Source organism: Diachasmimorpha longicaudata, chromosome 9, assembly GCF_034640455.1.
Source record: "Diachasmimorpha longicaudata isolate KC_UGA_2023 chromosome 9, iyDiaLong2, whole genome shotgun sequence".
Lineage (NCBI taxonomy): Eukaryota > Metazoa > Arthropoda > Insecta > Hymenoptera > Braconidae > Diachasmimorpha > Diachasmimorpha longicaudata.
The window spans coordinates 3,269,668-3,292,898 of NC_087233.1; the positions used below are offsets into that span (position 1 = coordinate 3,269,668).

General features: G+C 36.3%; 4 protein-coding genes and 1 long non-coding RNA gene across 6 annotated transcripts; 3 read left to right on the forward strand and 2 right to left on the reverse strand.

The window, feature by feature from the left end:
* Nucleotides 1-82: 82 nt before the first annotated feature.
* LOC135165898 (uncharacterized) lies at nt 83-2,609 on the forward strand. Its single transcript, XR_010299592.1, has 3 exons — nt 83-739; nt 1,386-2,254; nt 2,523-2,609. It is a non-coding gene; the product is annotated as an uncharacterized LOC135165898 (long non-coding RNA).
* A 5,314-nt stretch (nt 2,610-7,923) lies between these two features.
* Nucleotides 7,924-11,702, forward strand: LOC135166012 (cilia- and flagella-associated protein 45-like). Its single transcript, XM_064127917.1, has 3 exons — nt 7,924-8,396; nt 8,818-9,602; nt 10,940-11,702. Exons 1-3 carry the CDS (start codon nt 8,247-8,249, stop codon nt 11,562-11,564), a joined length of 1,560 nt encoding a protein of 519 aa, XP_063983987.1. The 5' UTR covers nt 7,924-8,246; the 3' UTR covers nt 11,565-11,702.
* Nucleotides 11,577-16,101, reverse strand: LOC135166014 (GATOR1 complex protein NPRL2). Its single transcript, XM_064127920.1, has 6 exons — nt 15,891-16,101; nt 15,745-15,836; nt 14,370-14,526; nt 13,806-14,292; nt 12,392-12,561; nt 11,577-12,078 (listed from the first exon to the last, which is right to left on the reverse strand). The coding sequence occupies exons 1-6, from the start codon at nt 16,023-16,025 to the stop codon at nt 11,890-11,892; spliced, it is 1,230 nt and encodes a 409-aa protein (XP_063983990.1). The 5' UTR covers nt 16,026-16,101; the 3' UTR covers nt 11,577-11,889.
* A 265-nt stretch (nt 16,102-16,366) lies between these two features.
* LOC135166020 (translocator protein) lies at nt 16,367-17,427 on the forward strand. Its single transcript, XM_064127931.1, has 3 exons — nt 16,367-16,508; nt 16,726-16,938; nt 17,048-17,427. The coding sequence occupies exons 1-3, from the start codon at nt 16,401-16,403 to the stop codon at nt 17,234-17,236; spliced, it is 510 nt and encodes a 169-aa protein (XP_063984001.1). The 5' UTR covers nt 16,367-16,400; the 3' UTR covers nt 17,237-17,427.
* On the reverse strand, nt 17,364-23,227 carry LOC135166009 (serine/threonine-protein kinase unc-51). 2 transcript variants are annotated; one of them, XM_064127913.1, is made up of 8 exons: nt 23,102-23,227; nt 22,729-22,996; nt 22,492-22,584; nt 22,372-22,422; nt 22,178-22,247; nt 20,365-22,109; nt 18,042-18,177; nt 17,364-17,711 (listed from the first exon to the last, which is right to left on the reverse strand). In XM_064127913.1, exons 2-8 carry the CDS (start codon nt 22,816-22,818, stop codon nt 17,638-17,640), a joined length of 2,259 nt encoding a protein of 752 aa, XP_063983983.1. In that variant the 5' UTR covers nt 22,819-22,996; nt 23,102-23,227; the 3' UTR covers nt 17,364-17,637. The 2 variants fall into 2 exon arrangements, with proteins under 2 accessions (XP_063983983.1, XP_063983981.1); XM_064127911.1 differs by having other exon boundaries at nt 23,055-23,214.
* Between the last annotated feature and the right edge of the window lie 4 nt (nt 23,228-23,231).

Here is a 23,231-nt window from a genome sequence, read left to right on the forward strand (position 1 = left end):
TGGGGGTGGGGGGTGCTAGGGGGCGGGGGGAATTAGGTATTATATCGATGTCAATGTAAAGCCGTTGGCAGTCACAACCAATACCAGGTACCCCATGACTATGGCATCGTAAGGTACTTACGATAGACACTCCTGGGGGTCTCCACCCCCTACCCCCCGGCGGTGTGGGGAGGGGGGGTAGACAGTTTTCATTATCATCCTCCGGAGGACGGAGGTGCTATTGATTTACACTTTCCCGAATGGGAATATGGAAAAGAGGAAAAGCAATTCGATATTATTACAGACCTGCATAAGTTGGATTTATTGTACTATGGGGTCACTCTACCGAGGGGATGGTCTGCGGGGCCTTAGGAGGAAACTCCAGACACATTTTTGTTAAATAATATAAGTGGATGAGTAAGAGTGAGGGAAAGAAACTATGGGCATTGTGATTTCGAGGGGGTTTATTTAGGTCGGCGATATTTTATTGGTTTTCATTTTTTGCGCATTTCGGGGAGATGATAGACGGAGTGGAATATTCGGTGAAAATTACGTAGTAGGTCGGTCATTCAGTGGAAATTATGTGAAAAGTCTGTAGTTGGATAAAAATCAGGTAGAAGTTCCGTAATTCAGTAAAAAATTAAGTTGACGTTCCCTCGTTCAGTGAAAATTACGCAGAAATGCCCTAATTCGCTGGAAATTGCAGAGAAGTTGCGTAATTCAGTGAAAATTATCTTGAAGTTCCCGAAATGAGTGAAAGGTATGCAGAAGTTCCGTAATTCAATAAAAAATTACATAAAAGTTCCGTAATTCGAGAAAAATTACGCTGAAGTTCTGTAATTCCAGAAAAATTACACTGAAGTTCTGTAATTCAGTGGACATTACCTTGAAGTTCCGTAATTCACTAAAAAAAATTACGATGAAGTTCTGTAATTAATTGAAAATTACTTTGAAGTTCCGTAATTCACTAAAAAAAATGACGATGAAGTTCTGTAATTCATTGAAAATTACTTTGAAGTTCCGTAATTCACTAAAAAAAATTACGATGAAGTTCTGTAATTCAGTAAAAATTATTTTGAAGTTCCCTAATTCAGTTAAAATTACGTGAAAGTCCCGCAATTCAGTAATAATTACGTAGAAACTTCACAATTCAGCAAAAATTACGGAAGGAAATTACGTAAATAGCATGCAGTACTGCATGCAGCATGCAGTTCTATCAGACCATTCGCAATTTTTATCGGAACTTATTTCCACTCAAGAATTACGGGCCTTACGTAATTATTATCTAAAAGAAATGAAAAATGTGAAGCCATCAAATTAATCAATAATTAAACACAATTAATGAAATCCAATTCAATTGTTCTCATATGAAAGTGTCATTTATTTATTAACCCGTCTGCCAACAGAACTACCGGAGAAGAGAAAATTTATTCAAAGGTTCATTCGTTGTTTACGAGTTTCCAATGGACACGTGGTGGTCAAAGCTCTCTCGACATTCTCATAAAAAAGGGCGTAAACTTTTTACGATCGCGTGAAGTCAACGGACATTCCGATGAATGCAGCATTTGGTGATGAACATGTCATCCGTCAATAAAATATTCATTTTCAATTGTATTCCCAAGACTTTCCTTATTTTCCCCATTTCATTGGCTATTTCATTCATCCTGATGGCTCTGTTAGTCCCATTTATTTATGAATTACGTTGAAATATTCAAACATAATCATTTTAAATTCGATACTCAATATTTCTTATCACAAGTGACGTGTTAAGTATGTGAACGACTGAATGCTTGGGAGGTCTCAACGACTCTCCGAATTTGATTGTTTATTTGGTATCATGAAAACCGATGACGCAGTCGACGGAAAGAGGTTCTGTTCCCTTCATGTCCTTCGTAGCTCATATACGAATCCCTCATTTAGCTATTGAACTGTTTAGTCAGTTCGTCGACTGCTCTCGAAGAGGAGAGACTTCAAATAAATAAGTTGATCGCTCTGAAACGAATTTTGTTTATGGCTTCCCAGTCTTGTAGTCCACATCCCAACAAGTTATTACAAGTAAAATTTTTTTAGAGAATTTATCGAAGCGTTAGAAGACATTTTGTGAACCTGAAACAAAGACGATGTGTACGGGGACCGACACCACAGCATAAATATCCGGAGAAAATACTTGAGACTAGGGCGACGTTGCCTGGGATATAAACAAATGACGAATGCGGGGTTGGAGATCACCAGGAAGTGGTGACCAACTTCAGTTCGCCTAGCAACGTACACGAGGGTACCAGTGTCTTCCACCGATTATGTAGTAAAATCAATACAATTCGGTTTAAAAATCAGAATACATCGATACACAACGATATTCTTCTCTTCATATCTTTATTGAGCTATTATTATAATTATTAATATTATTATTATCATTATTAGTATTATTATTATTATTTAAAGTGTTGAAATCTGCACACAAGATTTATTTACACTATTGATCTATTATTAATTTCTTAACTTACATTCCTTAAAATATTGATAAATTATTTTTATATACTTAGAGTCTTCCATTTGCAAATTTTGTTGTGTAAGGAGAAGTGCAGGGAGATCTCCTTAGTTTAGTTAACAATTTGTTTCTTTGGATTTGGAAATTCGGGCCACAGGATGTGGTCAAAATCTTGAGAATCAGGTCTGTGGTACTGGAGTATTCCTTTGTTTAAAGATTATTGGATTGTGGACAGGGATTGTCTAAATAATATCAGAACGAGTCGACTATGAACTTTAATCTTTTGATGTCTCCAGATCAACTAACTCTGAGGACCAAAGTTTTGACACTCTGGAGCCATTTGACAAAAGGTCTTTGTTCAGTCATTCCTATCTGTTTTTTCTCTGGTTTTGTTTATTAAAACTATCATGAAAATTTCGGTGCTGTTCTGGGAAGAACTATAAATTATTGAGATGGACAGACCATTAATTTTTGCTCAGACATATCAAGCAGTCTCGATAGAAATGATTTTGATAGTTTGTGTGGGAAATGTGAAATCTTTATTCAGTTCTTAACATTTATATTCTAGTCAAGGAGTTGATGTAATACTAGCTGGGTTGTTAATCCGATGTGGTTCCCTCGAGTGACTGTTCGAGAGTGTTCTTCAGCCTTCGTTCGTCCAGGATGACAGGTCTGCCACAGAGACAAGGCCCTTTTGTCTATGGAGTTGGTCCACGTGTTGGGCTGTCTAGGTTACAAAGAGGTCGAGTGTTTTCGTTATTTCTTGAGATATTGATGCCAAAAATATTTCCACCGGTTGGAGGGATCAAGAGTATCAGGGCTGACCATTACAATCCAACATCGTCAGTCTCCAGGATTGGGATCTTAAACGGTTCTTCATGTGAATGCGGTTATGGAGAAGAAGATATCGATCAGATCGTATGGTAATGTCCACAATTTGAAGACGGTCAGGAAAGAATGTTATTAAAAATCGCTGAATATTGTACACTACTCCGTAAAATGTTGGATATTGTACACTGAGAGAACTAACGAATGAAAATCAAAGAAATATTTCTTTCGATAGTGTCAAAATAATATTGTTTTGAGTCAATGAAAATTCGTTTGCTGCAATTAATTGTTAGCCATTTCGAAACATTTATTGTCTTAAAATACTACAAATAGCATAAAAATGAAAAATAATTAATTTCTTTTTGAAAAAGATTTCTTTGCCATTATCCAAAAAATATTTTGTTGGCTCACTAATTTTTTTTTGCTTAGTCTACATGACCTCAGACCATCAGTCATTGATGTCATTGATAAATTTTTCAAAGATTGTGAACTCAGAATCTAAGAAATCAATACAGTCCAGACATTAATTCTATTTGTTTTCAATTTATAGCTGATAAACTTTGTAAATAAGTTTCAAATGGCGAATGAAAAAATCAAAAAATACAATTTTGTTTGCTCCTGTGGTTGAGTTTCGAGCCATAGACCATGTGATAGGGTTCTGTCCCTAATGTAACCAAGAAAATCTGAGGAGAAATCTTGAAAAAATAAAAGTTTAATTTCCAAACTTGGTTTTCCCCATTTTAAAAGCTGCTATTGGTTTTATTGAAAACCAATAGCAGCTTTTAATTAATAAATCAATGACTCTTTCATGTAAAAGCAATTGAACTATATTTTGTTATGATGTGTTCTCACGTCAAGAGCATTCGCTAGACTGAACAAGAGACGTCAGCGTCAGAGTTAGAAAGACCATAGGATCGACATCATGCGTTATTTCTTTCCAGGCTTAGTCATTTGTTTATATTATTTCGTAAACATTCATCTGGAATTTTTCTTATACATAGAGGGTCTCGCCAAGAAAAATGACCTCATAGTGTAATAAATTTAATTTATATGTTCAAATTGTTTTTGCTCTTTCCAATATCTGCAAATTCCAGAATTCTCCCTCCATCACTTCTTACAAAAATATAAAATATAAAAAAATATAGAATTTCCTTTGACTCAGAAAGATATAAAATTAATACTTCAAAAGGGGAAAAATCGAACCATGTATACAATGCAAATACACTAGACCAAGATAACAACCGATAGTGTAAATAAATCATGTAGATCTGCGTACCTTCAATAACTAAAAGATATAAAAAAATCGAATTCTGTTTGCATTGATCTTCACTAATGTTTTGTTAATCAACTCTACGACATACGAAAATAATTCTCAATAAAGAATTATTTGAATGAAGTTATTTCAAAACTCCCACAAACTTCTAAAATATTTACTACATTTAGGAGAGAAAAAATGTGTTACGTGTGTCCCGCATTTTTGTATCTAAATGACAAATGTGTGTTGTAATCTTACCAGTTTACTGTCAAGACACTAATTTCTACAATAACCGATTGATAAGAAATAGTCATAAAGCCGATTGTCACTTTTAGTCAACGTCACATGCCCGGAGGTAACGATGAAAAATAAACTTACAATAAAAATAACCAATCGATCGTCATAATTGTGAGCAATTTATCTTAACAAATTATAATGTTGCTAAATTGTGGTGAGGGCTGTTAATTCATCCTTGTGGTCCCAACCCCTAGTTTATGCAAATTACAACCCCCAGGGAAACCATATGTTCGTTATTCACCTCGATATCGTCTGTATCGTTGTCTTTTCGTGTAATTTTTTTTTTCATCCCCCTGTTGCCTTCCTCCCCCTCCGCCTTACACCTTCACCCCCGTCCACTGTTTTACGGATTTATCAGAGTGAGCAAAAAAAATTGGAGGAGGAGGGGGAGGGGTGAAAAAGTTTGTGGGAGACAAACCCACCCTCACCACCTCGATATCAGCCCTTGGACTGGTCTAGGGAATTTATAAATTTTTTATGAAGAGGAAAGCATCGATATCAGTCACTCTATTCCCCTCCATTTGTTCTTTATTAAATCGCTGTCATTTAAAATTCACATGATGACTGGTATTTGAAATATTTTTTTTTCGATGAATTGTGGGGTATTTTTTTCTAGACGAACGCGGAAGGAGTTTGCGGAGGGAAAATTCTGCTTAGAGTCGGGAAAAGTTTTTCACGAGCTATCGTAGTGTTAGTATTTTACTGAATGTGTGGGTGCGGGGAAATAGACAAGTTCTATTCAACGGATCTGACATTTTATTTCCCTTGTGGTTTTCGTGTTTGTTGTTGGAAAGGCGCTTTCTCTGTTTACAATTTATTCACTGGGGGTGGGATTAATTTTTGACGATTGAATGGGGATTTTTTGGATTTGTTGAGATAATTACGTGGATTTTAGGGAATGAGGTGGAAGGATAAGGCGAATGGAGTTATTTCTTTTGAGATGAGAATATAAAACATTTTTTGTTCAATTAAATTAAAGATTAATTTAAAAAATAAGGGATGTCTTGTACAATATATATTTTATGCATTCAATACAATTTATTACGATTATGAAAATTTAAGGGTGAGATTGAATTGCCTTAAATGTATATTTAATTTATTTTATAAATGTATATATTTTGAATTATGAGTAAAATAATGGATTATTATATACATTACTATTATTATTATTATTATTATTATTATTATTTATTTCCTTGATGTTACAAAAGTTTTCTTCTTTGTTTCACATGCTCCCCAGCCTCTCTTAAAATCTCTTATAATTTACTAGCCAGATTTATAAAAACAACTAGCAGTATTTATATAAATCAAAACAAAAAAAAAACACTAATAATTTCTTCTCCTTTCGACCCCTTTCGGCTTATGAGTAAAATAAATTTTATTGAATGATAAGTTTGATAGACGTTTCATCTCCAAATTTGAGAACAAAAGGAAGATATTTATTAATCTTGGGAAGTCTCGGGTATGTCGTGGTTACGAAAAATTATAACCAAAATGTTTCTCCCCGGGAATGGGAAATACCCGTTCCATTTGTCTCTAGGATCTTCCCAAACTAAATGCAAAAAACGTTTAAGGTCCCGGTCTCCCTTTTTTTATATAACGTCTCTACACAATTATCTCTTCATGAAGTGTATCTTTCACGTCAAATTCCCACACGAATGTCTCAAATATTACAGTTGTTTACAACTTAATCCCTTGAAGTGGCGACAATAAAGCAATTTTGACGGTTTCTCTCGCACTTTACAGCGCAATCCTTTGCAGCTGCGTTCGAATACCTCTCGTCTCCCGTCAGTCACTCAGCGGTCAAAATGCCTCTAAAAAATAAGGGTTATCCGAACGGAAAAGTGTCTCCTTTGAGCCTCAGAAGTACCTCCCTTGAAGTTAAATTTTCACCAATTAACAATAATTGGTGAAAACAACAAAAAATTTAACTGTTTAACTGTTTAACTGTTTAAACTGTTTAATTTAATTGTTGTTTTCACCAATTAACAATAATTTTTCGCACCTGATTGTGCCTCTTAAAATCAATTCAATCGATTTTAATTAATTTATTTGTTCTAATAAAATATTTCATTTTAAAGACAGCTCTCAAAAAGAGGATTAATATCATCTCTAAATCGAAGACTGGCGTTAGAGTAGATCTACCCTCAGGTCGGTATTTTACCGACCCATATACTGCTTTTGAATATTTTCAAATTCCAAATTTTTCAACTAATTCCAGAGGAAAATACCGAAACATTAATTCATAGTCAGCATTCTCTAAATTAAATTTCTGAAAGTATTGATATTTTTTGAAACATCCATCTTATAAACAAATAATTAAGCTCCTTTTCTACCCAATGAATTGTCTTTTACGAAATGTCAAAAAAATCCTCAATTTTTTCATGTCTAATGATAAAAAAATTACATTTTTTCGTATCAAGTTCTGATTTTCCAACTTTTTTCAATAACCGAAGCCATTATTGACAATTATAAATAGTTACGATTCCAAATGCTATCAAATTTTCTAAAAACTTCATGTAATTTTCAACATTTTGTGCATCTCAAAGACTACATCCACTTTAAATGAATTTTCCTGCTGAAAATAACTCGTCGAGTATATTTTTCCTAAGCGAATGCGGAAGAGATGTCAACAAAAAAACGGTTTCCCACATCATGAAATTCTTTTACAATCAACAACTATTACTGTCACTATTACTTAACTGATTTTTTATTACCAAGTTTTATTCTCAGTTTTATTTTAAAAAAAAACAGTCAATATTTACAATATTTACAACCTTGAAAACTAGTATAAAAAACAATGGTTGTGAAATATTTCAATGTCATTTAACAACTTTTGACCTGTAGAGGTTCTCGATTTTTTAGAATAGGTGCAAAAAATTCTAAAATTAATACTATTATTTATTTATTTATTTTTTTATTTATTATTATTTATTTCCTTGATGTTACAAATGTCTTTCTTCGCTTTACATCCTCCCCAGCCTTTAGAATTAATACTAAAATAATACTAAAATAATAGAAATACTAAAATAATAAAATTCAAACATTGTCTTATTTAAGACTGAACTACCACTTAACTCAATACTTGACTACAAGAACTGAATCCGCTGAATTAAATATTCAAATGTTCTATTATCGTCCTTCTCGACATATTATTATTAACGATTACGGGGTATTATGAGAGCTGTGACAGGTAATAGCCGACCTGTGGGGTCACCAAGAGTGTCGTGACCCCTCTCCGATCTGCGCCAAAGTGTACAGCAATCGATTTACAATTCCAGTTCGTTATCCGCCAGATATTTCGTTGCTCAATTCGTATTGAACAAACAGTCTGAACACGAGTGCAAATTCTGGCTGTCATTCACCCTCAGCTCTCGGATTTTGCCATTTTTTTTTCTTATGACGAAAAATTCAGTGATGACTGTTGAGAAAAATGGAGGAAGGGTCACGAGGGTCAACAGCGGGTCGAGAATTTACAGTAGCGGGAGGGGAAGTGCCGATAGGGTTAATTCTGCCCCTTCTAAGAAGAGTCTCTTTAATACTAAAGATGTAAGTGATTTCCTATTTTTAAAAATTTTCATTTAAATTCATTTGGATTCAAACTTAATTTATTTAAATTCAATTTATTAAAAAAGTTTTAAAATAGATTTATTTTTTTAAAAATCATTCATTCATTAAATTCATTCATTCAGTCATTAACTTTTGTAATTCAATTCATTTAAATTCATTTTGCATCAAAATCAATTTATTTAAATTCAATTTATTGAAAGAATTTCAAAGTAGATTAATTAAAAAAGTTCATTCATCATTCATTCATTGAATTTTATAATTTAATTTATTCAAATTAATTCTAGTAATTGATACTTCACTCAAAAAACACAAAACCATAAAAATCATTTTTTCTATCAAAATATGTTACCTAAAGTTCACCGATCCAAACTCACTATCCCAAATGATTAAATTATTCCAGAACAATCAACACCTTTGCATTCCATGTGACAAAATACCCAGGAAGCTACCAAAATCTGCAAAAGTGATAACAAAATCAGAATACGAGTACTTTCGTAGTCGTGCACTCGATGGTTTACGAACGAAAGAAGATAAAGAGTCAGCACTTCTGGAGTTGGAGAACGAGAAGGCACGTTTACTGGCTGAATCAATGGCCAGAAAAGAGGAGATAAAGCAGATAGACCTGGCGAAGCGTCGGGACAAAGCTCTGAAGCTCGACGACCTCGAGGCCGAGGCCAGACGAAAGACAATGCACCTCCTGGAGCGAGCTTACGACTTAAAACTAGAGCAGGAAGAGGAGATTCAGATGTGCAACAGGCTCATCCTCGAGACAAAGTGTCGAGCAATCAGAGATCTCCAGGTGTCCGAGAAGAGGATAATCGAGAAGGAGATGAACGACGAGGAGAAGCGACTCAATCAGATGATAGAGAATGAACGAAAACAAAAAATGGAGGAAGAGGCCAAGAAGGAGGAGGTGGAAATGGCGAGGAGGAGAAAATATGCGAGATTACTTCGTAATCAGATTTTGGAGAATGAGGAGCAGAAGATCATCGAGTTCGAGAGGAAAAGGGAGGAGGGAAAGCTCATCAACTTGAGTAACATTGCGTGGCAGGACGAGGAGGTTGCCAAGGCCAAGAGGAAGGAGGAAGAAGCCTTGAGAGTTCGACAAGAATTGATCATAGAAAATGAAAAGCTGATGAGGTACAAGCAGATGGAGAAAGAAGAACAAAGGATACTCGATCTCAGGTGATGACCTAATGATTTTAATTAACGATTCAGGATTTTTAGAGTGGGTTTGTGGAACGTTTTGTTGAAATTATTTGGATTTTCTTATGAGATATCAACTGGGAGTGAACAATATGGGTAGAACTGCTATTCGGTGGACACCATGAGTTGATGTTTTTTAAAATAATTTATCTTTAGATCGTTTAATTTTCATGAAGGGACTTAGTAATTTGCTTTTGAATGGAGCTGTCATAATTCTAGTTGAAAAGAAAATTAAGATTTCGAAAGAGTCTTCGAGAGAAAGAAAATAATTCGGTTTTTACTTTGAAATAATAAATATTTTCGAGATGATTTGAGATATTTTTCATCCATTTGAAGCTTAGAAAAACAATCGTCATTCATTGGACAGATATCGTGTGATCACTTTGTATTTTGTTCTTGCAAATAAGTCCTGACATTCGCTACGGAGTTTAGAAAGATATGTTCAACGTATTAGTAACATTAATTTTAACAAAAAAATCAATTTTCCAACTACCCCCGGACCGATTGTGTCCATCCGACGTATGATCCTTTAATATCGTAAAAACTATGATCACATCAAATTTCAACTCAGCATTCCAATTTTTCAACAAAATATTGAGTATGCAAGACAAAATATTTATATAAAAAAAGAAAAACTGCAATATCTCGTGGTTTTTATATGGATGGTTATACATATTTTCATCGCTCAATATGATACCCCCTGAGACGAGTATTTTGAAGGAAAGAAAATTGAAATCCGTTGAGTGGTTCCTGAGATATTCAAAGAAATACATTCATGCAAAAGGTTCAATATCTCTGGAACCGCCTGGCCGATTGTGTCCACCCACCACACGAACCTTCTATATTATGAGAGCTACAAGTGTACGAAATTTTAACTCGCTATCTCTATTTTTTGTTAATTTATCGTGTTTACTAAGTTTCTCACGAAATTTCATGTGAACAAATCTAGATTTTTTTGATCGATCTAGATAGGGCCCACTAAGACGAGTATTTTAAAAAAAAAACATTGAACTTCGTCCTGAAAATGTGCAATTGAAATTAGAGAATCGAAAAATCGGTCCCTATGTATCTCTTCCCCTACCAAAAAACAGAGAGTTAATGAACAAAAACTTGTCACCAGTAATTACCAATGAGTCAGAGGATAGTCAAGGAAGGGTAGATCACTAGAAAATGTTTTCATCCCCTTAGAATAAATTCCAGTTCTAAATGTTAACGATTTTTCCCTCAAATCCTACAGAATTTTTCAATCCCTTGATCGATGAAATTTATTACCCATCAATTCTCTCTCTCTAACTGATAAATTTGCAATTATTCAGAATTCGTGAATACCAAAAGAAGAAAGCAGAACGCGAAGCTGCTCAGGCTGAAGAACAGCGGTTGGCAAAAGTGCGAAAGGACCGCGAGAGATCTCGAATGGCAGCCCAGACACAACAAGCCACCGAATTACAATCGCAAATAGACGAGTTGAACGCAGCGAGAGTCCAGGAGGAGGTGGAGCGCGAGTGGCGACGAAAGGAGAAGGAGGCAGCCCTGAAGAGATTGGAGACACGAAAAGTCTTGGCAATGGCACGAGAGGACCAGATCAAGTACAGAAAAATGCTCCAGGCGATGGAGATCGAGAGAGAGAGGCGAGAATTCCAGAAGATTCTTCAGTACCAGAAGGAGGCGATCAGCAAGGAGCAGAGAGAGAGGGAGGAGCGCCAAAAGGAGGCACATCATCATCGGAAAATTATTCTTCAACAGGTTAACGAGAAGGAGGGAAGGAAAATCGAATTGAGGAGGAAGATGTTCGAGGAGGGAATGACTATCAGGGCGGAGATGGAGATGAGAAAGAAGAGACTGAGAGAGGCTATGGAGAAGAAGTGCAAGGAAATGAGGGCTAATAATGTTCCGGAGGTCTACATCAGTGAGGTCAAGGCGATGATCGATAAAGTTAAATAATTCGGAATGTCCTGATTTTGTATAAATTTTATTTCATGAGAATAAAATTAGTGGGGGAGTGGTAAACCGAGATCGGTCACTTCTGAGTGTTGACCAGTTCTTGATGAATATCTCAAGATCTAGGAGAGATAACAAAATTTTTGTTTGAACCTTTTTTGTGGGGCCATTTGAGAGCTACAACAAATATCATATCAAAAATTTTTTTATCTCTCTTAGATTCGGAGATATTCTTCGAAAACTCGGCTCAGAGATAAGTCAACTTATCTCGTTTTACCATTTCGCTACTGAATTTGTACTTTATATTTATAGTTTAATTGGAAATTAATTATTTCCACAATATTACGATGTTTGAGTCCTTCTCCACAGTCTCCTCGATTTGAGCTGCTGACTGACCAGTTGTGCAGCAAATTTCATCGAGGCTGTAGGAACCAGTAAAGTACTTGTAGATTGAATCTGATCGACAGTCTTCATCCTCTTCCATTTCTCCGCAATTTCCTTTTATGTATATCGGGTACTGCAATTGTTTGTTTATTTATTTACATAATATTGAGCTTATTCCATTACCAAAGTGCTAAAACAAGATAAGTTGACTCTTCTCTGAGCCATGTTTTTGAGTAATATCTCCAAATCTAAGAGAGATAGCGAAATTTTTGTTACGACATTTGTTGTAGTGCTTAATTCGCTCCACGAAAAATGTTATTATAAAAATTTTGCTATCATCCTTAGATATCGAGATATCAACAAAAAATTCTTGACTAGTCAAAAGTGACTTATCTCGATTAGCCACTTCTCCACTGGTTTTATTTATTTTTAATAATTTTGATTACTCTATACACACGACGAATGAGGGCCTCGATCAGTCCGAATTGAACTAGTCTCCGCTCGTTGATTCTTAAATTCTGGGGATTGAGACGCTGACACAAGTCTCTCATGCTTGTTCCATGTGTCATACTGGCATACATTCGATAGATATCTCTCAAATAAGCTAATTGTCGTGCTGAAAATTATGTAATCAATCAATGGACGTGAAAGTATTCATGTGACATAATATTACCGAACAATATTATTCGCCACAAATATCATTAATAACAATAGTATTGGTAAATAATATTGGCTTTCATGAAATGACAGTATAAATTATTTTGAGATATTCTCATTTTTATTACTATTTTTTTTAATTATTTTGTATCAAATATGAATTGAGACATAATAAAGCTCGTGTTTAACGAACAATTAGGGCTCCAGTGCTGAAAATTTTGGAAAATGGAGTTATGATATTATCCTTGTTATGGGATCGTTATTTGTAATATGGGGGAAGACGAATGCACTTTAGTTGCACCTGATGGTGCACCACTGATTTTGACTAGAATTAACTCACTCGGTGGTCTTCTACCAAATGAAAACTGTAAATTCACATCAGCATATTTTGTTGACTGACCTGAACATAATAAATGTAAGAGCAGTCAAACATTTCTCTTTGAATGATTAAGAGACTGTTTTAAAGGTTTGTTCATCATCGCACCTTCTCATAATTTCAAATCCATTACTAGAATTTAATGCTGATTTGTATAAAGGGCTGATATTTTTGAAAACAGAGATGTTGTTCTCCTTATATGAATCACTTTCCACTTTTTCCATTAAATTAGGAGTCGCTTTCAATTGCTTATTGAAATTTAATTCTAATTTAGGTAGAGATCGATTTATATAAAGATTTTCATTCCTTCGTAATTAAAATGCAGCTCCAAAGAAAGTAAATGATTCTGGAACGAATTCTTCTTTAATACCGGGACAAAACGAATGTCTTCATATGAATTACAATTGAATTCCCATAAACAATTAATAGGTTCTTCCAAGTTAATCGAAACTGTGAAACCTCATTCATATAATAAAAACATCATTGGTAGTTACGAAAAGCGGAATACCTGATCCATAATATAATGATCAATATTATTGATTATCATCTGACCATCTTAAACGAATCAGAATTTTTAACCCCCTAAGATGATCATTTTTGGAATTTTCATTTATCCATCATTTCACGAAATACGTCAATATTTTATAACAAATGTAGATAATATCATAATTCTCCTTAATATTATCCTAGAATCACAACTTCTTACTATTAATTATTCCAATTAAATAAAATAATTTGATAATTTGAAAACGAATTCATATAAAGAAGTATCAATTAAACGTTTAATCCATTTCAATTAAATTCAATACAAAATGTCATGAACTCACGTGATTTCGAGGCATAATTGATACATCTCTGCTGCAGATCATAGTCATCAGCCAGTTTCTTCAACTTAGGAGTTGTAGCATAAACATTGCTGTATTGAAAAATGGGAATAAGAGTGACAACACCGTAGTACACTAAATTTTGAACACAACTCTTGACTAGATTATTCTCAACGTCTGCTTCGGCGGCGATTCTTGCGACATGATTGAAGCCATCGATGTAGGGAAGCACCTGCTGAGTCGTCAAATCCCACTGATCACTGCAATATGCCTCCTTGCCTTCCATAAATATTGGCACTTGGTGATCCAGCACTGGCTTTGGCTCGGCTGCCAATCGTACGACTTTCAGGTGTGTTGTCATCGTTCCTTCGGTTAATATACACATTTTGTGAGTGTTCAGGTCGTTCATCACTTGTCGAAGCATCTCGGAAAGGCGGCATTTATCCTCTGAGACCGACGACAGAAAACAATTCTCCACTTCTAGGGCCATCTGATAGAAATAGAGACGTGGAGTGGATTAATTAGTGGGGTGTGGGTGGCTGGGGAGGGTTGGGGATATTTATTTACCAGAAAATCAGACATTTTTTTCACTACCGGTTCGTAGTGAACAGTTCTTGCTTCTGCGTCACATACGAAACAGAGGTTGAAGTAAAATGCATTCCTCGCGTATTTTTTGTGGTCTATTTTCACGGGAAAGCCCAGGATTTTACAATCTCTCAGAGTCCTGCGTGAAAAAAATCATTTTTTAGTACAGTAGCCAAGTGCTAAAATGACAAGTTAAGGGGGGAGGCTGTTTTAGAGGCTTCAAAAAATCGATTTTTTTTTTTTTTGCGTAAATCACTTCCTAAACTATCCAAGAATATGTCTGCAAAATTTCAGAACAAAATTCGGATTATTTCCGGAGATACAGACGAGAGAGCAAGCGTCAAGCAGGTATACGAGCATCACGAAAACTTTGACGTGAATTCTCGGATTTCCATTTTTATGATTTTTTCAAATTGACGGGCAAGATAGGAAAAAAAGTAAACGTCCTATCGAAACGAATCAAAATGCGTTGTATTTGGAATTAAATTCTCTTCTAGGTGAACCTAGCACATCTTAAGAAAGTTAACATTAATCCGGTTTTTAAACGATTTAAAGTAAATTTTTTTTTTAAATGCATTTTTTTTTCAATCTGCGAAAAATTGTTGAATTTTTCACTTTTTGTTGAATTTTCGTGGTTCACCTAGGAATTACACTATTGAAAATTGAAAATTTCTTTTGTTTTTTTGTTTCACATGAAAATTGCGACCTACATCTTGCCCGCCACACAGAAATTGCACACTCGAGGCGCCTCCGTAAACTTCATCAAACATGAAGAATATCTAATGTATAATAATAAAAAAATTTGAGAAGACTCTTCAAATATATAAGAATACATCATAAAAGTTTCATTTCAATCAGACATTTCTTTCCTTTCCAAAAAAATCCTTGAAAATATAGATTTTTTGAAGCCTCTAAAGCAGGCTCCCCCCTTAAGTTGTCTCTGACGCCAGTTTTTGAGGAATATCTCCGAATCTATGAGAGATAACAGGATTCTTATCATTACATTTGTTGTAGCTCTCAATTCGCTCCACAAAAAAGGTGATAATGAAAATTTTGCTATCTCCCTAAGATTTTGAGAAACCCGATAAAAACCAGTCAACAGTTTCGTCACTTGTCTCATTTAACTACTTCGTTACTGAATTAACAAAATTACCCAATTGACTACAGCGAAATTATTAAAATTGTCAATGTTCATTGTACTAAATAAATCCCTTTTTGTAGTCAAAACAAACAAAACAAACCTGATTTAAGGGATTCAAGAAAAAACTTTGCATTTTAACGAAAAATCCTTCAGAATTTTATCCACAAAAGCCAAGAAAGACATGAATATTCGTTCAAAATGTTTAAATTCACTCACACTGTGATTGTACTCCTCTGCAGTTGTGCTTTCGGAATTATATACACCGAGACATTGTCAAAGATGTCTTTGGACACGTAGTTATCAGGTACCTGTTGAAGTAAAAATACTAAAAAATCCATTGGCTCTCCATAAAACAAACAAACCTGACAGGTAATTTTGGGTCCAGCTATGTGATGAAACTCCGAGAAGAAGATGCACCTGATGGCACTTTTGTCCTCCCTGGAGTCCTCGGAGTCACTCCTGCTGGCCAGCATCTCCTCGTGGTCTCCATGTGTCATTAGCTCGACCTGTCAGCCCTCTGAGCCTTCCAAACTAACCTCTAATATTCCCCCACTCCCAAACTCTGTTTTCGGCACCCAAACAAAACCAGAATGACCTTGAACCCCTCCCCTAGGCCCTGAACAATGTAAACAAATGTTGTTGGGTGATTATGATGACGAATTTCATTTATTTTGGTTTCTCCCTCTCTGCTCTGGGCTAGTTAACAAGGTCAGTACACAACAGACTGGGAAAATCCATGCAACAGTGCCTTTATGACAATACAGTTAACTCGTTACATCATCACTTCACTGGCTATGATAAGGCTGATTTTATTCTGGAGTAGCTGGTGAAGTGCATTCTAATTGAAAAGCTCCAGAGATTGATAAGGGACAATGACGATTAGTGTTCACTGGCCAGCACTTGCCGGGATCATTCACCCGAATATTGGGGGATGGGCTGGAGCTGTCATCACGAGGAGAAACCTCAATCCTTGGTATGAGGTGAGAAGTCAAAAGTACATTTATTGGAAAAAAATAATTCCCGGAGGATAACCTACTTCACAAAATGGCACAAATTGAAAATAAAACACACAATAAAATAAATAAAAACCAATGAAAAGTCACAGTGGAATTTAATTTCCCCCAATCTTGAAGATCAGTATTTTATTATGGTTTTCATTGAGATATCGATGAGGTTCATTATATGTTATTCGATCAGTCCCTGAAGAAGCCATCGTGGACACCTCCAAAATGGGCCTTTGGACCCGCCTGGACTTCGATCTACTGCTCTGTAGGATATGCCTCGTACATGGTTTACCGTGACGGTGGTGGTTTCGAGGGTGCATCCCTTCCATTGTCGATTTATGGGGCTAATCTTGCTCTCAATTGGGCCTGGACACCGATTTTCTTCGGTTGTCACAACATCAAAATTGTGAGTAATGAATTTTTCGCCAAAAAATTGATCATTATATTTAATGAGCTCTTGTTTTGCTCTATAAAATCCCTCACAAAAATTTCGCATCAATTTTTGCTTTCTTCAGGCCCTCTACGAGATTGCGGTTCTTTGGGGATCGACAGTGGCTCTGGCAGTGGCATTTTACCACGTGAATCCAGTCGCCGGTTACCTCGTTCTCCCTTATATCGCCTGGAACAGCTTGGCAACAGCATTAAACTACGTGATCTATCGTGATAACAAAGAGACACCAGCAATTGAAGATAAAAAAAATTAAAAATAATTCAAGCGCCTTAAAAATGCTTCTCAACTTTGTTTCACTTCACACATTCCAATTTTATAACGATCATGATGATTGAGAATATCTGTTAGACATATTTTCAGCACAATTTTAACAGCCAATATTCGTAGTATACACATGTTTATTACTTTATATGAAATAAAGATTGATAAATCACGATTACATTACATTATTTATATAGATCATTTATTTTATTTTTTCATGTAAATAAATCGAAGGATAACCATCACTTGTCACTCTCTCCTGATATATTTTTTTGCTTGTCTGCTCGTTGATCCTTCATATTGCATCGCCCATTAACTTAGTTATGGTTTGGATACAGTTAAACAGTGGATCCATTACTTGATCCGACAAAATCATTCTCATTTTTACAAGCGTTACGTGGGATCTGTTGCGTATATGTATCCCTGCTGTTGGAGAACGTACAGTCGTTTTTCCACTGCTGATTTATCTATTGGAAAATCATGAATAATTATCAAGTGACGATCGAGCCATTTCTAGATAAAAATAAATCAGCAGCGAAATGATAAAACGAGATTGGCACTTTTGATTATTCACCAGCTTTTCATGATTATCTCGAAATCTAAGAGAGATGGCCAAATGTTCATCAGAACCTTTTTTGTGGAACGATTTGAGAGCTACAACAAATGTCATAACAAAAATTTCGCCATCTTTCTCAGATTTCGAGATATCGGGCAAAAACTTCGCTCAGGGATGAGCCAACTTTTCTTGTTTTATCAGTTCGCTACGGAAATAATGTTAATGTTGGACGATTTTTTACATTTTATGAGCAAAGCCCTGTCTTGAGTGTGGCTCACGTGCTGCGATAATGAGTGCAGGAGAATTTGGGCGGTGTGATAACGCTGGAAACACTCAGCTGGATTGCCGAAGAGTTCGTCCAGGGCTGCTGATTGACACTGAAAAAATGACCGACGAAATTAGTAACTGTTTTATCATTCATTGATTTATTCAGTGAGGGATTGATTTGCTCAGAATTGTTGGTCTTTCCATAAAGAGAGGTTTTTGCTTCCGAATGGAAGCATAATAATCATGATTTTTTCCTCGATTCGCTAATTTTCGTTGGAAATACTTCGACATGTGAATTACTCTCCAAAAATCCAAAAATATTTTTAAAGAATGTCTGTATGGGTGTATTTGCGGATACACTTATGGTCATTTGTCCAGAACCGTCCTCATGACTCGAGAACGTTGCCCGCAACGACGTTAAAATTTTGCCTGTCAATTAGCGCGTCCATTAGTGAAACTTTGCGACTAAATTTAGCTTCATTCGTTGAGCGGTTCCCAAGAGACAGCGATTGCTCGAAAATCGTTGTTCGCCGATATCTCCTTAACCGTTTGACCGATTCCATTTTTTTTTCGTCGCGACGGCGCTTATACAACTGAGTCGAGGGAAGACCATTCCACCTGCCATAATTCACTTTTATTCTCGTTTTTTTCATTTGTTCCTTAAAATTGCCAGTGTGCGCTATAACTCAAAAAATACTCGAGATAAAAATGTGAAATTTCGTACGCTTTCACGTCTCACGATAACACAATTTAATATTGGAGATGAACGAAATCGAATCATTAGCTTCTGAAATATTCCACTTTAGACATCAAACTTTGTTATTCGTTATCTCAAAAACTACCGATCCTATTTCTTTTTCTTTGTTCGCCTTGATGTCGCCGCTGGAGATCCAATCAAATGTGAATACCCTCCACCGAAAAGTACAGAGATGTCCTCATTTTTCTATTTTTCAATTAAAATTTATTTTTGGATACTTTAATCCGGCTAAACGTCGGGGCGAACATCTAAACCAACCCACAGTAATTCGAATTGTCAAGTTATACTTGTACATTAAACACTAATCCAATATCTTTGTTATTATCTTCACATCTGATTTGTTTATTAATATCGTAGTCTACGAAAACATGAATTTACGTGAATCCATTCGGAAGTACACTCCTAATGTAATCGATAGTAATTAAGGCCCAGTTGGATACACGGAACTGTCTGGAATAGATCGTGTTTGTTTTTATGGTTTTTTCTGCAACTTGGATGCAGTCCAGCATCAAGCAGAGATGCACAAAAAATGAAAATCTGCTGAGAAAAAATGTTTAAAAGAATTTTAAATACATGACCCGACCTTTTTAAGTTATATGTTAGGATAATTGCAATAAATGCAAAGCCGATAATGACTGATTTGGGTGTGGAGAGGGGGGGGGGGAGGGATATAAATGTAAATGATGTCCTGACGGGTTCAAGGAGGATTATTTTAAAATATCGTTCTCTGAAAAATTATTAATTATTTTTTAGCAGTTTTAATATCAATAGTCTTATTCCATAATACGTAGAACGTTTGAAATTCAAAAATGTTTCTTGAGGTGGTGATTAGCTATCACTTTAGCTGATCATGGAGGGGGAAGGGTGGAGGAGAAATATTTACAATGTAAATCATTCTGTAAGAAACGCGTGGAGACGAAATGACAAATAATGTTCTCTGAAAATTTTTAAAATATTCGTAGAAATTTTTTAATTATTATTGCGTTGCGAGATAAGGGGAGGGGTGGGTAAATTCACGTTGCTATCTGGTGTATTGCCGTGACCGTTGATCGTCCCCCAATTAAATTTTTCTAATGCCCAGGGTTCTACGTAATTTACAGTAAGACTAGAGCAATTAAAAAAATTTCTAAAACTATTTCTTATTATTTTTAGAAAACAATATTTAAAAATAATACTCCATGACTCCCTCAGGAAATGGTTTACTTTCGTGGCCCTCCCGTCTCCCTCTCTCCTCCTCCCCCAAATCAGGCATTAGCCCCTCTGCATTTATTGCATTTACCCTAACATATAAATTAAAAATGTCAGATTGTATATTTTTACTTTTTTCCAGGATATTTTGAGTTTTTCTGTGCATTTCCGTTGGTGCAGGGCCGCACCAAAGGTTCAGATAAAATATAAAAACAAAAACCATCCATTCCAGATAGTTCAATCTAACTAGGCCTTAACAGAAAAAATATATATATACAAAGGCCTACTATCATGTAACTACTACCCTCGTCATCCTCTGCCACACTTTTTCTTATATCATAATCATAATTACCATTTGTATGGCGTGATTGTAGAGTATTTTATCAGCAGTGGCACCAGTTTGTCTCAGCAATCCAGCGCTGTTGAGTTGTTTGCACTCGGCTAGACACGATCTAAATTTATCATTCATAGTGCTAACGACCTCCTTGACACTAGCTGTTGGCTGTAATCTACCACCTTTGAGATGCTGAGTAGCTAGACTGAGCCCCGAGCTCAACCACTGGAGTGCTCTAACCAGCAGAATAACCTGTTCCGCTCGCCTCTTAGTGGCTGCATTGCTCGCCTGCTCGAGACCACCAAGTGGAGCTCCAAGAGGACCAGCACGAGTTCTCGCCACTTCCGAGACACAATCACAAAGGGCCACGACAAAGTTCAACTTGGCAAGAATTTCGTTGTGCTCACGCTCCAGGAGAGTCTCTTCTGGGAGTTCTGGTGCTATAAATGTCAGTGGACGATCGTCTGAGGAGCCAGCATTGAGCTCAGGAAAGAAACTTTGAAAACTTCCAGCTTCCGATATCTCCGGAAGTGTTATAGCTCTTGTTCCAAATGGAATGATCGGTGAGTGCCTCAAGGAATTATTATTATCTTGTAGAGCCCTTGCAGTTGGTGATCCAAGGACAGCAAGTGGACCAGTGAGTAATGGGGAACTGGCACTATTATTAACTGATGATCTTCTCAGTGGTGAAGCACCTGAGGACAACTGGGAATGCCTTGCAACAGGACTTACTTGCCAGGTATTTGGTGGTGGTGGTGTTTCACTCAGACGTCTTCCAGGTGGTGTACCAATGACAAATTGTACACTTGGAGGACTCAGTGACCCAATATCAACTGATGGATTTCTGTGTGAATCCACACTTCTCTTCATACTGATAGGTTGAGATCTGGGTACAACTGAGCTTGCTCCACGTCCTGGTGATGATGTTTGAACGCTTGTCCGTTGGCTTGGCACTGGTATAGGTTCAGAAATTGGTAGGAAACATGGCCTAGGTGGTGAGACAGCTTCTCTACTCGTTTGCTTTATGTATTTAACCGGAGGATTGGAACTGGGATTGGGATTATTATCTGTATCACTGCTTAAATCACTTGGAACGAGAACAAAATCGTCTTCGGGACTGGAGCAGGGACTATGTGCTTCAGGATCTGATAGATTAACAGCTCCTGGAATCTGGGAATCAATGGTTTCTGGAGATGCTGGCAATTCTACTGGCACCAGGCTTGGGCTCTCTCGGGGTCCTTGGAGAAAGGGATCATTGAAGAAATCCTCGAATGACATTCTGTCCCTTGCATTCCTCCTCAGGAGACCCATCAACAGATGCGACAATTCTGGTGATGTACCTGGTGGGATTTTGGGACTCAAATTGGCGTTCTTCTCGTAGAATAATTTCAGGGCTTGTGGTGTGTGAGCTTGAAACGGTGCTTTTCCTGTTAGACACTGGAATACTATTGTTCCTAGGGACCAGAGATCTGCTTTTGCGTCGTATTGGATTGACATTATGACCTCGGGTGCCATGTACATTGGAGAACCACAGAGTGTTGCTGCCATTACACCGTCTTGGAGGAATCTTGCGAAGCCAAAGTCCGCTATTTTTAGGGTTATTTGATGGGGCTGGGGACATGCCTTTCCACAATTGTGACTCAACAGAATATTCTGGGGCTTCAGATCTCTGTGAACAACTCCTTTGTCGTTAAGAGCTCTCATGGCTCCTGCCAATTGCTTCAGAAATACACGAATTGTATCTTCTGAGAGGGTACCTTTAGCTGGAAGTTATGAAATATTTGTTACATCTTTACTCTAATATTCTGACAAGTTTGGAGAGGTCACTTACCACCAAGATAATCGGCCAGATCACCTCCATTGCAGTACTCCATGACCAGGAAGACATTATGATTTGATTCCTAGCGCAATGAATAATTATCGTTACACCATTTTATTCGAGTTTATTTAACATAAATATAGGTTATGTGCAGTTAATAGAACATCATGAATGATGAGAATTGTTTCATTATTTCAGTGACTCACCTTGCAGTCCAGCAGTGCAACGACATTTTCGTGATGCAGCTCTGTTAATTCCTGAATAAATAATTCGACAATGATAAAACATCAGGGGTGTGAATAATTATTCAATTGTTTAAACAGTACCTTCAGAATTTTTATTTCTTTTCCAAGTAAATTCTGGGATTTCGCGAGACTCTTCTTCGTTATGCTCTTGATGGCAACGATGAAATTAGATTTCTAAAACGATAAATGAAGATATAAATTAGCAAACCGATAATATTCATGAATTTATCGTTTATCGTACATAATATATATATTGTAATCTCGTACTGTTAAATCTGTGAGAATAAATAGATAAAAAAATAAACAATTGGTACAAACTTTTCGATGTCTGCCTTTGAAGACAACGGCAAATGCTCCATGTCCGATGAGATCCTTAGTATTGTACTCGTAATCTCCAACACTCTCCATGATTCACATTACACTCACAGAGAATTGATGAAGAAAAACAACCAAAAATACTCCACCTTTGAGGACTATCAAGAGGTCAAAAGTTTACAAACACGCTGCCACCACCGAGAGCATCATCGTGGGATCAATACGAAGGATAAAACACCGTGGGTTGAATTTTCGTCTCCATTATAGTGGACTGAAGAAAATAAAATAATGAAAAAAATAAACAACAATTGAGGTACTTAGTGGACTACATTTTGTTGGACTGCGATTGGAGAGTCACTCGTTCACTCATCGTTACCATCTTGATTATTCAACTGTTCTTTGTAAAATGGTAATGAAAAATACTGAAACGCACAACGGGGCCAAACGACTGATGGAGAACTCCGTTACGGAGTCGAGTCGCAAAATGTCAGGCGCATGAATTTTGT